The 15,141-nt window shown below is 38.6% G+C and overlaps 1 protein-coding gene across 1 annotated transcript; it reads left to right on the top strand.

The window, feature by feature from the left end:
- Positions 1-176: 176 nt before the first annotated feature.
- On the top strand, positions 177-12,406 carry pld3 (phospholipase D family member 3). The gene is made up of 12 exons (XM_008426580.2): positions 177-347; positions 3,782-3,838; positions 4,594-4,644; positions 4,724-4,908; positions 5,512-5,692; positions 6,999-7,113; positions 8,217-8,344; positions 9,334-9,531; positions 9,605-9,744; positions 10,357-10,522; positions 10,620-10,719; positions 12,051-12,406. Exons 2-12 carry the CDS (start codon positions 3,812-3,814, stop codon positions 12,230-12,232), a joined length of 1,473 nt encoding a protein of 490 aa, XP_008424802.1. The 5' UTR covers positions 177-347; positions 3,782-3,811; the 3' UTR covers positions 12,233-12,406.
- The last annotated feature ends 2,735 nt before the right edge of the window (positions 12,407-15,141 follow it).

A 15,141-nucleotide genomic window follows, 5' to 3' on the forward strand; every position in this document is an offset into this window, starting at 1 on the left:
CATGTAAATATAAACGTATTTCCAGCCCTATTCCAAAGTGCAGCCAAGATCTAGTAGTGTAAAACAGCGGCCTCTTGTGGTGAAACGTAATATTGCCAATTCTGGAATTCGTGGATTGCGTCACGGTACAGTGTCAGTTCTGATTGGCTGCCTCGCCGGATCACATGACCAGCTGCCCAGCTCGCTGTCGTTGGTTCTGTATGAAGCTAGCAGTCATCTGTGACAGATACAGCGCTTAACATCTGTCTTTTCAATGTGTTGTCAGTTAAACACGCATTTAACCGTTATTGTGTTTAAAGAGAAGACCTAGATGCAGTTATCGAAGGATTTTTAACGCATGTTAACAGGTGAGTTGGGAGTTTTTCTATTATTTTTGACTGAAAGTTAGTTTTTTGTTTATGGTTTTGCTGTGTCAGCGACTTTTGTTCCTCTCATCTCACGTCAACAGAGTAAGTTGTTTTTCCTCACTTTAGATCAGTTATTTAATATTTATACGGTGAACTAGATTATTTCTGCGGAGCTGAAGTGAACTAACTTACTGCCAAATTCGTGTTTTGGTCAATTCGCAACAATTTATCACAAAATGAGTCAGAAAAACTCGAGTCATAGTTCCTCTGTTTTTTATTTTCGTTCCTCAGTTCAATGTAAACAACATCAGAATTATTTTACCTACAAATGGGGCAGATTTGTTTATTTGTTTTTAATGGTTTGATGGTGCGTTTAGGACTCGGAAGTTGGGATTTCCTAGTTCCAGTTCATAAACAATGTGTTGGGAACTTCCTCTGAACTGGTGCTGCCTTCGGCTTTATGATGAAGACTTCAATTTTATGTTTTGTTTTGTTTTTAACACTGAAATGGAAAAAAAAATGTTGGCATAAATGTTCCGCATTATTCAGTTATTACCTGTTGGTTTGGTCAGCTGGAGGGATGTTTGCTACTTTCCGGCAGCTATTATGCTACGTAGCTAATTTAATACCTGAACTTTGACCCCAAACTCATAAAGGAAGATTCCTGGATGCAGAGACAATTGGAGGAAAGTCAAACTATATTTCCTCCATCGATTATATTGTTTAACGATCCAATCCCCGACTTCAACGTCTTTCTGATTTCTAACCAGATAATGATTATAAAGCAATCACTGTGGGTTAGCAGTGCTTGTCAACAATTGATGATGTCATTCCGGACTTATTACTGTAAAATATCATTTCTTATGCTTGTAAATTGAGCTGTTAGCATGTGATGACAGTCATGAGACACTGATGCTGCAAACATTCTTCAGATTCATTGGCTGCTACTGGAAATTCCTACTTCCTTCAGCCTCACTATCCACTGCAACTCTTTGAAGATCATCAGATGAGTTATGACTTTGGAATTAATTAAGTACTTTTTAAATTGAATTAATTAGCAAATAACTGTCAATCCAATCCAACTTTATTTATAAAGCACTTTAAAACAACCACAGCTGATACAAAGTGCTGTACAGTAAAACACAACATAACGATAATTTAAAAAATAATAATAGAAAGAACTAAAAAAAAAAACTCTTACAGTTTAAAAACGAAAACATACAATTTAAAACTAGATCCCGCTGGTGTTGAAAGCCAAGTAAAATAAATGGGTTTTAAGACGAACTTTAAAAGTGGACAATGATTAAATTATACCCAACAGGCACCGAAATTTGGTTTTAGACGGGGAAGACTTAAGATTAAAGGTCACCGGTAACAAGGTAAAGTTACACACTGCAAAAACACAAAGTCTTACCAAGTAATTTGGGTTTAGCAGTAAAATGACACAAAACTAACTTACAAATAACCTTTCAGCAAGAAATATGAGCTTGTTTAAAGTAAATAATTTCTTAGTGTGACCGGTGGATTTCTGCGTTGTGTGTGTTGTGTAGTGATCAGACAAACCACAAGACATCAAGTCTGGGTTTGGAGGGTCTCCGTTTATTTAATCTGTCAATCGGGAGATATTAGCATTAGCACCTAGCATGTGCTCCAGTTCTCCAACCCGATCTATACAAAATAATAGTTAGCATGCATCAAATGATATAAAGGTGTAATAGCAACTCAAATGAAAATATCCAAACACTTATCATTAATACAGAAGGAAAAATAAACATTTGAACAATATAAATGAAAGGATTACAATAGATTATAAAACTTGCCTCTCCCCAGTGGAACGAATAACAAAAGGGGAGAGGAAATGGAGGACCCTGAACCAAAGAAGAAGAAAATAAGGCGGAGTTGGAGGACCAAACCTCTTATAGTAGACACAGAGGAACACGGCAACAGTCAAGTAGAAGCAGACAAATACATAAAATAACACATTTTGTGGAAATATAAAACTATTAATATAGACCCAGTTACATTAGCATTGATTAAAAAAATTTTTAAAAAGCATTATTTCCACTGGTAGATTATTCCACTGATTTCATAACCAACTGTAACTGCCGTTACCTAGCAACCCCGGCCCGTCTCCTAGCAACCAAATTCTAATTCCACCGGCAGATTATTTCACTTATGGGGGAAAAAAATGGCACTTTTTCATAAATATTAAAGAATCGTTTACTTTAAACAAGCTTTTATTTCTCACTGAAAAGTTACTTGTAAGTTAGTTTTGTCTCATTTCAAGTGTTATAAGATGTTAGACTAAAATTACTTGGTAAAAAGTTTTGAGGGTGAGGGGGAAACGAAACATTTCCATCCCATCAGTCGTTCAGTTAAATTCATTGAAGGAGATGGCAGGGAAAGTGAGAACAGGGTTAACTGTTTTACCAACATGTTCATGGAGTAGAAGTAGAATATTAGATTTTAGCAGAAGCAGTAGCTGGATCATAATATGTTTGTTTTTGAACAACCCGAGGATCACGGCACGTTTGGTTTTTGAAGAACAGTTTGATCGAACTGCAGCCTTCCTGTTCCAGCTGCCTCACGTGTTTCTCTTGTGGCAGAAACTCTGGTGACTGCAGTCTCAGGGGTTTTACTGTGGCACATTCCTGCCGTCAGCATCTTCACTTCCCCGGTTCCTGGATGGCAGCGTTATGTCAGATTGACTTCTTTTAAGCTGCACATAATATTATAATCTTATTCCATCATCTTTCTTTCATGCAGATTTGAGAAATCCTTCAGACTAGCCAGCAGCAGTTCAGAAGCAGCAGGAGGAGGGTCTTAACGCTGTCAATCATCCTCATGTACTCGCTGCTAAATGTGCTATTGGTGAAGAAACAACTTACAGGAAAGCAGTTTATCTGCTGCCATCTGTGGCGACGCTAGCTAGCTTTGGCATCCACAACAAGCTATGCTAGTTGTAGCATAGAAGGTGATTGACAGCGCTAAGACCCTCCTCCCTGCTCTGATTGGTTGTTTCTAGTCAGAACTGAGAGACGACAGAGGAGTTACATTTTTCCACAGATTATACTGTCACAACACAGTGACAGTTTTTAAAAACATGTTTGTTTTACAAAATGTACATTCTGCAGCGTTCATACAGGAGCGCTGTAGTGATGACGTCATGAAGGTGGAGAAAGAGCAGGAGCTTCTTAAAGAGACAGAGCCCCAATTTCAAGGCGTTAAATCATGGTTACTTGATTGTGCTAAAAAAAATGACACTATGTGCCTGGAAATCTAAAAACAAGCAAAGCCGTGTGTCTTTATTGATTGTCGTGTTTGGAAATAATGGAACTGCTTCTGTTTTGTTCACTCTCTGGATTTTTTATTCAGATTTTTTTGTTGTTTGAAAAAAGAGAAATATTCTCTATTTTCTTCCTGTTTTCTCTGAGTCTTGGGGATAATCGGACAGAAACGTGAACATGAAGTCGGACATCACCTATAACCAGGTAACCATGTTCTTCATGCTTTACAAGAGACACACATTCAATAAATTAGAAAATTACTGGAAAAACAAATTATTTTATAAACTTTATCACTTATTAAAACATACTAATTTAGACAGCCTTTATTTCAGGTAATCATGATGATTTTTCACTTTAAGCTAATAAAAACATGACATTTAAAAAAATTGTAATATTGCTTTAGGCCATTAAAAAAATATATCTTTAAAAACAAATGTAGCCTTGATTAAATTAATTATTTTTAATACTTGATTAACGGTTGTTATTTTCTAATGGTACTTTTAATCTGACAAACACCAGGACTTATATTTAATTTATTGGACATGATTGTAATTCTGTTTCTGGATTTATATTAGTATAGTATATTAACTACCTTATACTTTTTAGAACGTATTTTTGATCTACAATGAATACTAATGAGCTGTTATTGACTAAAGTCTTGATCTGTGTCGGTAAATTATTTAAAATGTTTTAATATGCTAATAATTCTGTGTGTTAGAGCATTTTAAACCCCTTAGTTCTTGTTTTTTAAGTGTATTTCAGGTTTCATTGAGAGTCATGAGGTCGTTCTGCAAAAACAGGAAGTTATTGATTTGATAAATTATGAAAATGTAAAACGCCCGGAAGGTGTTATTCGGGTTTCAGTCACATAACTGGTTTCACTTCTCAGAAAGCTAAAGTGTCAGCTAACCCAGACTGGTCTCAACAGAGCTGAGTGATAATTGAGTGAATGTGTGCAGATGGTGGATCCGGAGAGACGGAGGCAGGAATTCTCCCGCAGAGCGCAGCTGGTGAGTTTCTCCTGGGATTCAGTCTGTTCCTCTGATTCAGGACAGAATAAATAAATAACTGTAGCCGTTTGTCCGTCAGTTCGCCAGGTGGCAGATCGCTCTGGCCGCCGTGGTCTGTGTGCTTCTGGCTGCCATGGCGCTCTACAGCATCCTGACCCCGAGGGCGGCGGGGTCAGTGACGTCGGCAGGTTCAACGTTCCAGCATCCGGCCTCCATCAGCAGCCGCCTTCAGGAGACGGTGGAGTCCTGCTCCGACCCCTGCAAGTAAGCAAAGACGCTAACATTAGCGGTATATCTATTGATGTGAGTATCAATAGATAATGCATCTGAAAGAATATTTAATATTCAATATATAGGATATTTAACGAACGCTGATCTAGAACCTCATGGCATTCTGGGAAATGTAGGCAGTGGAAAAGAAAGCTAAGCTATGTTGGTGGAATTAACTAAGCACTTTAGCATTAGCTTCCTCCTGGTGTAGCGCTTTAGTGTTAGCATAGCTAACATTTCAGTTAGAACATTGAATCAGGCCAACATTCCTGTCATTTAAAATACAAATAAAACACAATGAAGTTTCAGGTTTTAACTTGACAAAACAGGAAAAAGTTAGTAAGTATGAACACTTTAAAAAAAAAAGCTTCATTTATAACTTTTCTACATAATATTAAAGATAAAAGGGAAGAAAAATTTGTAAATTTCCACCAAAGAAACTCAAACATTTTGAGATAAATTTTACATATTTCCAATACAAAAAAACTTGAATATTCTCTGATTAAATTTCCTATAAAAATGTAAAGTTTCCAAACCGAAGCTGCTCTACCTGGAGACTGTGATGGTTTGTCATTTTCCTGTTCTTCTCCCCGTCAGGATCGTCCTGGTGGAGAGCATCCCTGAGGGGATGGAGTTCAACTCCAGCACCAGCAGCCCCTCCATCTTCCAGGCGTGGGTCCGCCTGATGAGCGAGGCGCGCAGCAGCGTCGACATCGCCTCCTTCTATTGGACGCTCACTAACGAGGACACCAGCACCCACGAACCCTCAGCCTCTCAGGTCAGAGCCACCCCAAGGTCCTCTGCACTGTAAAACACAAAATACCACACAGTGCTTTATATTGATTCTAGTATAAATAGTGCAGTGTTTCTCAAAGTGGAGGCCGCCAGGGGGCGCTGTGGCACCTCACAAAGTTGGATGGAAAAATAAGGAGAATTAAATCTGATATATTTTTTATCTTAAAATTTTCATCATAATTTTTTATTTTGCTATTACATAGTTTTTAAAAGTAAAATAGAAGTTAAAATGATTTATTTAAATCTTATTTTTGATGCTCATTCTCTGATTGGCTACCAAGCTGCTTTGCTCCTCAAGCTCCTCCTGGTGTAGCGCTTTAGTGTTAGCATAGCTAACTAAGCACTTTAGCATTAGCTTCCTCCTGGAAAAACGTTCAGCTGCAAAAAACCATGAGAACTGTGGGGAAAAATGAAAAAATGTAATATTTTCTTATAATAAAAAGAGAATATTGTGCTGAAAAAAGATATTATCTGATAATGAAATGTTCTCCCACAGAATTTATGACCATCTAAAATGAGACGGTATGAGGTTAGAACTTATGCTAAATTTATGTAATATTTATTAAATAGTGACTAAAAAACATTAAAAATGTTGATGTTTCTTTCCATGATATCAGAGTTTGTCTTAAGTTAATAATTCTTTAATGGGTTTTCTCCGGGTTCTCCGGTTTCCTCCCACAGTCCAAAAACATGACTGTCAGGTTAATTGGTCTGTCTAAATTGCCCCTAGGTGTGAGTGTGTGTGTGCATGGTTGTGTGTCTCTGTGTTGCCCTGCGACAGACTGGCGACCTGTCCAGGTGACCCCGCCTCTCGCCYGGTACGYTAGCTGGAGAGGAACCAGCAACCCTCCCGACCCCACTGAGGGACAAGGGTGTAAAGAAGATGGTTGGTTGGTTGGTTGGTTGGTTGGTTGGTTGGTTGGTTGGTTGGTAGGTAGGTAGGTAGGTAGGTAGGTATATTTCACTTATCAAAACATTTTTTCCATATTATAAGTGAAATAATCTGCCAGTGGAACTAGAACTTGGTTGCTAGGTAACGGGGCTGAGCTTGGCTGGGGTTGCTAGGTAACATCTCAGTGGAATATTCTACAAATAAAACTAGAACGGTTTCATCAATATTAAGGAAATATTGACTTAAAATAAGCTCCTATTTCTCGTTGAAGTTATTTTTAAGTTGGTTTTGTCTTATTTCAAGTGAACTAAGATACACTGGAAATGAAACCAAAAACACTTGGTAAGATGTCATGTTTTTGCAGTGTAGTGTGTAATAACGGTTTCTGTTTGCGCAGGGGGAGGAGGTTTTGAAGAGGCTGGCTGAACTCTCCGGGAAGCTTCCCGTTCGGATTGCAGTGGATTCGCAGGAGGGAAAACCACAAGCTGACCTCAAACTGCTCAACGACTCAGGTGATTCATTACCTTCACATCCGCAGCTGCAAAACCCTCGTAGTTAATGTTTTAATAGAAGTGCAACGTTTTTGGCGCTTCCCCTTTAAGAGATTGAATTCTAGAAAAAAGTGCACAAGCTAATTATGCTGTCACTTTGTTATACATAAAGCATCAGCAAAATCAAAGCAGCAAAATCTTTTCTGAATGTTTTTCTAAAAACTATCTCAGAGGAATTCCAGAAAAGTCTGTAGAAAAACTCATAAAGATGCTCGAATTAACCTAAAGTTTGTTGATATATAGTTTGATTAAATTGTGATTAATTAATTACAGAATCTGCAACTAACTTAATAAAAATTTTGATCAAGTCCAACCATTAATTAATGCATCCAAGCCATTTAGTGATTTATAAAAACATGCCTTTATACGTTTTTACATTTATAAATCTTATATTTATTCAGAAGTGAACTCTCTGTATCCAGAAATTCCTAAAATTTGTGAATATTTAAAATTCCCTCTAAAAAATTATTAAAAGCTGCTTATTTTAATAGTTAAAACATTAAATATACGGGGTGTGCTGTGGTGGTGCAGTGGTTAAGCTCAACCCACATATGGAGCCCTTAGTCCTCAACGCGGCAGTCACAGGTTTGATTCCCGGCCTTGGCGACCTCCGCTGCATGTCTTCCCCCCTCTCCCATGACCCACCTTCCTGTCAATTATCTATCAAATAAAGGCCACTAGAGCCAAAAAAAAACATTAAATATACCTTGATACGCATTAATACACTCAGTGGAAGCCATCTTGGCGCTAAGCGCTACATTTTTCCTCGTTTCCTCTCTTGTGCGCTCAGCCAATCAGTACCAAGCCAAACAAATGGCGCTACCATTTCTCCCATGTGTTTCAGATTCTCAAGCTCCATTTTATTTTGAATATTTCTAAATTTTCAACAAAAAAAATCCAAAATGGGAAAACATTTTGCAATCACTTTCCAGTTTCTCTTCACAGAAAATCAGTTCATTACCGAGGCTCCTCTGAACTTCACATCTGTTTGTGTATCTTATGAATAATTGTCTATAATCTGAACATCAACAAAGAGCGCCTGCTAAAGCCCAGGTGTGTTTCAGGAGCCGACGTCAGGACGGTCAACATGAGGGCGCTCACCACCGGGGTTCTTCACACCAAGTTCTGGGTCGTGGACAAGACGCACATTTACATCGGCAGCGCCAACATGGACTGGAGGTCCCTGACGCAGGTACAGCTGGACTGCTTGAAGCGCTCAGGATAGGCCTGTGGCCTAGTCAAAACATGTTGATTACGTTTTCCACTAAATCATTCTTGGACGATGAGATTTCAGCTCAGTTCTGCCGATCTTAAGCTGTTTTAGAGGGAAAATGGCTGCAATCTGATGTGCAGTTATAGAACCGTACATCTTTGTAAAAAGCATTAGTAGAGCCTTCTGCACAACCAACAAGAATGCAGCAAGTAGTAGAGTAGAGGTGGGTGGATCGATACAACATATCAATAATATTGATACCAAGTCCGTATCAATATCAGATCAATATTAGCATCGTAAGATTTATACTTAAGTTTTTTGAAATTTTATTTTATTGTTGTATTGTAGTTTAAGTGTTCTGTTAAAATATTTTTGCTTTGATTTGCTCTCAAATGATATTTTATTTTGAAAATAATGCACTTAAATTTGTTTAGTTTTTCTAAATGAATTTGTTTAGAAAAACAAAACAAATTTTAGTTTTTCTAAAACTAAAATTCGTTTTAGAAAAACATACCGGCATGTTTATTATGCTGACATGTAAAGGTCTGAAGTTTGATGATACTTAAGAAGTATCGATATCGATATTGATATTGATATTGGCGATACTGGCCCTGTGTTTACTTGGTATTGGATTGATAACAAAATATGCAACATTTCACATCTCTGGTTTCTGGTTGTCAACAAAACGTATGTATTTACCCAGAATGCTACAGCTCACTTCCTTCTTTTGGGGCGGTCTCTGGTCCACTTGGCGTTCACACATGCATTCAAACCAAACCAGAGTTCACTTCAAATGAACCGAGACCGGGGTTCGTAGGTGAACCAGACTTCGCTTTTTTGGTTCGATTCAGACCTCCACAACCGAACCGGACTTCCTGGACAAACGGAGTGGAGTTGTATTAAAGTGGATTAAACAGGACTGGTGCGAACACAGCCTCAGATTGTCATTTGGCTCCCCGGTTGTCCAGGTGAAGGAGCTGGGAGCCGTCGTCTACAACTGCAGCTGCCTGGCCTCAGACCTGGAGAAGATCTTTGAAGCTTATTGGTTGGTTGGAGGGAGCGAGTCCATCCCGTCGCCGTGGCCGTCCAGCTTCTCCACCCTGTACAACAAAGACACGCCGCTCCAGCTGCCGCTGAACAGCACGCCGTCCAGCGTTTACCTCTCTGTAAGGATCAGCTTTTATTCCAGTAACACCAGACTCCTACTTCCTGTTTTGTTAACTCTCCTGTCCCGTTCAGAGCTCTCCTCAGTCCTTCTGCGCCGCCGGCAGGACTCCGGATCTTCAGTCGCTTCTCAGCGTGATTGACGACGCAGAGGAGTTCATCTACATCGCTGTCATGAACTACCTGCCCACTACGGAGTATACGCACCCGAAAAGGTGAAGCTGAGTGGATTTTAGCAATGATAGCTGTAGCATCATGTGGATTACTGTAGCCTAGAAGAAAGGAAAAATAAGAAGATACTGAAAAAAAAAGAAATAATGTAAATAAAAGTCAGAATATTTCATTTTGATAACTTTTGATCCACCATGTCTTCAGTTTTCAAGCCAATTGGTCAAATTCAAAAGCTAAATCAGCCAGAATTTAGTCAGATTATCAGCAGCAAACAGACTGATGCTGATAGAAATCTGATGATGTGAACAGATTTAGTATTTAATTATTTATAAAACCGATACTACAGTATAACAAAATAATATGCTCAATATTCCTCATTTTACCGCAGTTCAACTTTATCCTGTTAATATTACAACTTCATTCTGGAAATATGATGACATTATTCTCTTCATTTTAGGACTTTATTCTGTAATATTATCTGTTTATTCTGGTAATTAAAGTTTTTTGTTAGCTTGGCTCTAATATGTTGTCATAATTTTTAAATTATGAATAAATGCAGGCTAGTTTTCAAAACTCATCACAGTTGGTTATTGTGAAATCATTCCCTCTCCTCTGTTAACTGCTATGCTAGGTTTGATATTTTGCGCTGTGTGCAGGTACTGGGCCGACATCGACACGCAGCTGAGGCGGTCGGCGTACGAGAGGAAGGTCAAAGTTCGCCTGCTGATCAGCTGCTGGCCTCACTCTCCGCCCGTCATGCTGCCCTTCCTGAAGTCTCTGGCTTCGGTTCACGACTACAGAAACAAGCTGGACGTCCAGGTGGTGAGTGGCGCCTCCTCCTGAAAAACGCAGCCGCGGTACGCCGGGCGGGCCGGTTGCTACGGTAACGAATCCGGGGTGTTCGGTGTCGGTTTTTCAGAGGCTGTTTACGGTTCCCGCCGACCCGAGACAGAAAGCGATTCCCTACGCAAGAGTGAACCACAACAAGTACATGGTGACCGACAAAGTGGCCTATATTGGTAAGACCTGCAGTAAATCCATTAACTTGATCTTTGGTTCTGATGATTTAATGATTGAAAAATAAATCAATTCGCTCCCTGGGTTTCCGTAGTTCAGAGTGATGTCATCAGGGCGGCCATCTTGATTTACAGCTTTGTTGTATTTGGACTTTGAAGATCAACTCTATGACGTAGTTTTAGCGCCAGGCTACTGTTATTATTTAGTTATGAGAATAAAATCATAATGTTACCATCAGAGGAGCAGAGAAACCAAAAACTGCATTCAAGTCAGAGTAACACAACTTCAACATAGTTTTACTCAACTAAGAGTAAAAAAGTATTTGGTAAAAAGTACTGAGTAACTGATCAAATGATCAATCATTTAATATTTAATAGTTACATCATCAGAAGGACCAAAATATAAAGTTGGTATTTTGAAGACAAAAATTCATATACGTAGCAAAAAATAACAAAATCAGGCAAAATTAAAATTTTACAAATCGGTTTCTTTCAATTAAAAAAACTTAGGAAACTTTAGTAAAAACTGCAGGTGTGTGTCTGTGTCTGGTGAAGTTTTGGGTTAAAACATGTTTTGTGGGTAGAAAATCCAGAAATTTTATACAAGTAAGAGTAGAGATACTTCATTATAAAATTACTCAAAGTACAGCACAGTAAAAATACTCCTAAAAGTAAATTTTTCCCAAAAAGTTACTCAAGTAAATGTAACAGAGTAAATCTAACTACCCAACTCTGATTTCCAGAATAAAGTCGTAGTTATGCTAATGTTACAAACGGGTACTGCCTGTTGCTTAGCAACCCCAGTGGAACCTCAGCACGTTACCTAGCAACCCAAGCTTAGCTTCGGCACAGCTGGTTTTCCTTTACTGTACAATGGCTGCTGGAAAAGACAAGTGTTTTCTTGTTGACTTACCATTTAAAAACCACTTTTTGTATTCTTATTGGTTGTGCAGGAGGCTCAACTTCTGCTTTTCAAAGATGTACAAAGATTGTATAATTGCAGGCACTTTCCATGAGTGTAAACGTTGAGTTTCGGTGGTTTGGCCAACAGCAGCGTACTTGGATTTAAAGTGACAGGACGCCCTAAAACAGCTAAAATCTCATTAACTATGGATGACTGTGGGCAAAAGAAATGTGAAGAACATGTTTTGAGTAGACCATAAATCTATCTGAACCTGTTCAAGAATAATAAGTCACATTTAAAATTATAAATTGAATTTGTTATGAAAAAAAAAAGATTTTATTTCTCCCAGAGAGATTTCAGCTTCTCAAAGTGGACAAAAAAAAGTTAAATGGAGTGAAATATATTAATAAATATGTGTTTTTGTCCTCAGGGACGTCTAACTGGTCGGGGGACTACTTCCTGAACACAGCCGGGTCGGCGCTGGTCGTGAACCAGACGGACTCGCCGGACCCGACCGTCCAATCCCAGCTGAAGGCCGTCTTCGAGCGGGACTGGAACTCGGCCTACAGCGCCCCCGTCAGACACGGTGCAAACCTCAAACACGTCTGCTGATCTCCTCACACCAGAACTCGTGTAGCGTTCAGGTTCTCCTGGGCTTTGGACTCGGGTGAACACTGGTTCTGGTGAGCTGGAAGCACAAAACTATTTTTCAATTACTTTTTCCCCCCACAGTTTGTGGCGGTTTTCCACAAACTTCACTGGGATTTTAAGTGCATAAGTGTGAAAGGGAAAGAAAAAAGTTTTTTTACTCAGGAAAATCTGAAAAGTGTGGCATGCATTTTTCTTAGCACCACAAAGTCGATTTGTTGAACACTGCAAAAACACAAAAGTACCAAGTACTTTTGAGTTAACTTCAATTAAGACAAAACTAACTTACAAGTAACTTTTCAGCAATTTTTATAAATTTATTTTAAGTCAATAACATCTTAATATTTCTCTATGCAATTAGTATTTTTTTATTGATATTAAGCAATTATTGACCGAAAATACACTTCAATATGTTCCAGAAAAGTTATTTGGAAGGTAGTTTGTAGTAAATTAAAAATACCTCAAAACTTTTTGTATTTATGGTACAAATTACATTAGTACACTGCAAAAACACAAAATCTCACCAAGTATTTTTGGTCTTGTTTAATGGGAAAATGTTTTGTTAGTGAAATAATCTACCGTTAGAACTGGTAATTTTTCATCAATAGGACTTATTTTCTTACACCAGGCTCCTATATTTAGCTGTAAAGTTAGTTTTGTTTTATTTCAAGTGTACTAAGATATTAGCTGTAGAAACGACCAAAAACACAGAAGATTTTGTGTTTTTGCAGTGCAGGAAGTCCATCCTCTCTCCATATTCAGATGATGGATTTAACAAGCTTCTGTTTTTAGATTTTTACTTTCATTATACTTTTATTTTCGTTCCGTTTCACAGTTATGCGCTACTTTTAGTTGGTCTGTCACTTAAAACACATTTAAGTTTGTGAAACGCTGACGAAGTATTAAGGCCAAACATTTTCTCTTGTGTCTCTTTTTAAAACTTTTTGTTGCTTTTATGGATTTTAGTTACAAAACACTATATTTTTAAATAACACAGAAATGTTCTTACTTTGATTTAATAATGTGGTTCTTTAGAATTTTAAGCTTCACCATCAGTGGAAGTTTTTTCAACTCAGGGATTAAAATCTGATCATTTTTGACTATCAATGTGGAAATTAGCGTTTTTATTTCGTAATCTGCTGTAATTTTCCTGTTCTGAGATTTTTAAACTCACTTTCAAGATCTGAGTGCATTTTTTTCTTTTTACAACTTCACAGTAATTAAATAAATTAAAATTAACCATGTACAGCAAAAAGTCTTTAATTTCTGGACTAGTTTGAACACCATTACTGTTCGACATCTTTGTTGTAAAGTGATCAAAACAGCAAATAATCCCAGGTATAATCTCATGGAATATCTGGGAATATCAATAATTATCTGCAGCAGCAGCCTGTGATCAATAAATCATTTTCAATAAAAGCTCTTAAACCATTTTCTGTGTTTTCATTTTTACCTGCGATGTGTGATTTCAACTATAAAAAAAGCTAATGTAGGTAATATGTATGGAGTGCCAATTGTACCATTAGTCAAAAATCAACAGCAATAATTTGGATTATTTAGTGTGACTCAAGATTTTTTTTTTCAAACTCATATTTTCACCATGTTTTTTTATCCTTTTATATATGTCACAATTTCAAACTAAATATTTAATTAGCTTAAAGAATATTTAGTTAAATATTTAAATATTGAACTTCAAGCTAAATCTTTGACAGGATTCAACAAATGGCAGTTTAGTTACAAGATATTCAGCTAACAAACTAAATATTTAATTAGTGAGCTACATATTTAGCTTTGAGATACTTGTTGAGTTTGTAAATTGAACATTTAGCTTCCAGCAATTTTTTTTTTTTTTCAAATTAAATTCTCAGTTGGAAACTAAATATTTAAGATGAGTTTCAGCAAAAGACAAAAAAGTACCTAAATGGTCAAGTAAATGTTTAGTTTTTAGCTAAAAAAATTACTTTTCAAACTAAATATTTTTACTGCTAACAAGTCACGGAAGCAGGCTGGGAAAGCGACAGGACTTTCAACGAAGCACTGGAGGTTAGCCCGGAGACCAAAAGGACTCGCTGTGAACCCTAGAGGTCAGACCGGAGACCCACGGGACTCCCTACCAAGTCATGGAAGAAGACGGAAGCAGGCTGGGAGAGCAACAGGATTTGCTACGAAGCCCTGGAGGTTAGCCTGGAGACCAACAGGACCCGCTGTGAACCCTAGAGGTCAGACCGGAGACCCACAGGACTCCCTACCAAGACAAGGAAGAAGATGGAAGTAGGCCGGGAGTGCAACAGGACTTGCTAAGAAGCCCTGGAGGTCAGACCGGAGACCTACAGGACTCCCTACCAAGTCAAGGAAGGAGACAGAAGCAGACGGAAGCAGGCTGGGAGAGCGACAGGACCTACTACAAAGCCCTGGAGGTTAGCCCGAGGACCAAAAAGACTCGCTGTGAACCCTAGAGGTCAGACCGGATACCCACAGTACTCCCTACCAAGTCACGGAAGCAGACAGAAGCAGGCCAGGAGACAAACTGGATTCGCTATGAACCCTAGACGTCATCTTGGAGACCAACAGGACTCCCTACCAAGTCACGGAAGCAGGCCGGGAGAGCGACGGTACTTGCTAAGAAGCCCTGGAGATGAGTCCGGAGACCAAAAGGACTCGCTGTGAACCCTAGAGGTCAGACCAGAGACCTACAGAACTTCCTACCAAGTCACAGAAGCAGACAGAAGCAGACGGAAGCAGGCTGGGAGAGTGACAGGACTTGCTACGAAGCCCTGGAGGTTAGCCCGGAGACCAAAAAGACTCGCTGTGAACCCTAGAGGTCAGACTGGATACCCACAGGACTCTCTACCAAGTCACGGAAGCAGACGGAA

This window comes from Poecilia reticulata, linkage group LG13 (assembly GCF_000633615.1).
Source record: "Poecilia reticulata strain Guanapo linkage group LG13, Guppy_female_1.0+MT, whole genome shotgun sequence".
NCBI classification, from domain to species: domain Eukaryota; kingdom Metazoa; phylum Chordata; class Actinopteri; order Cyprinodontiformes; family Poeciliidae; genus Poecilia; species Poecilia reticulata.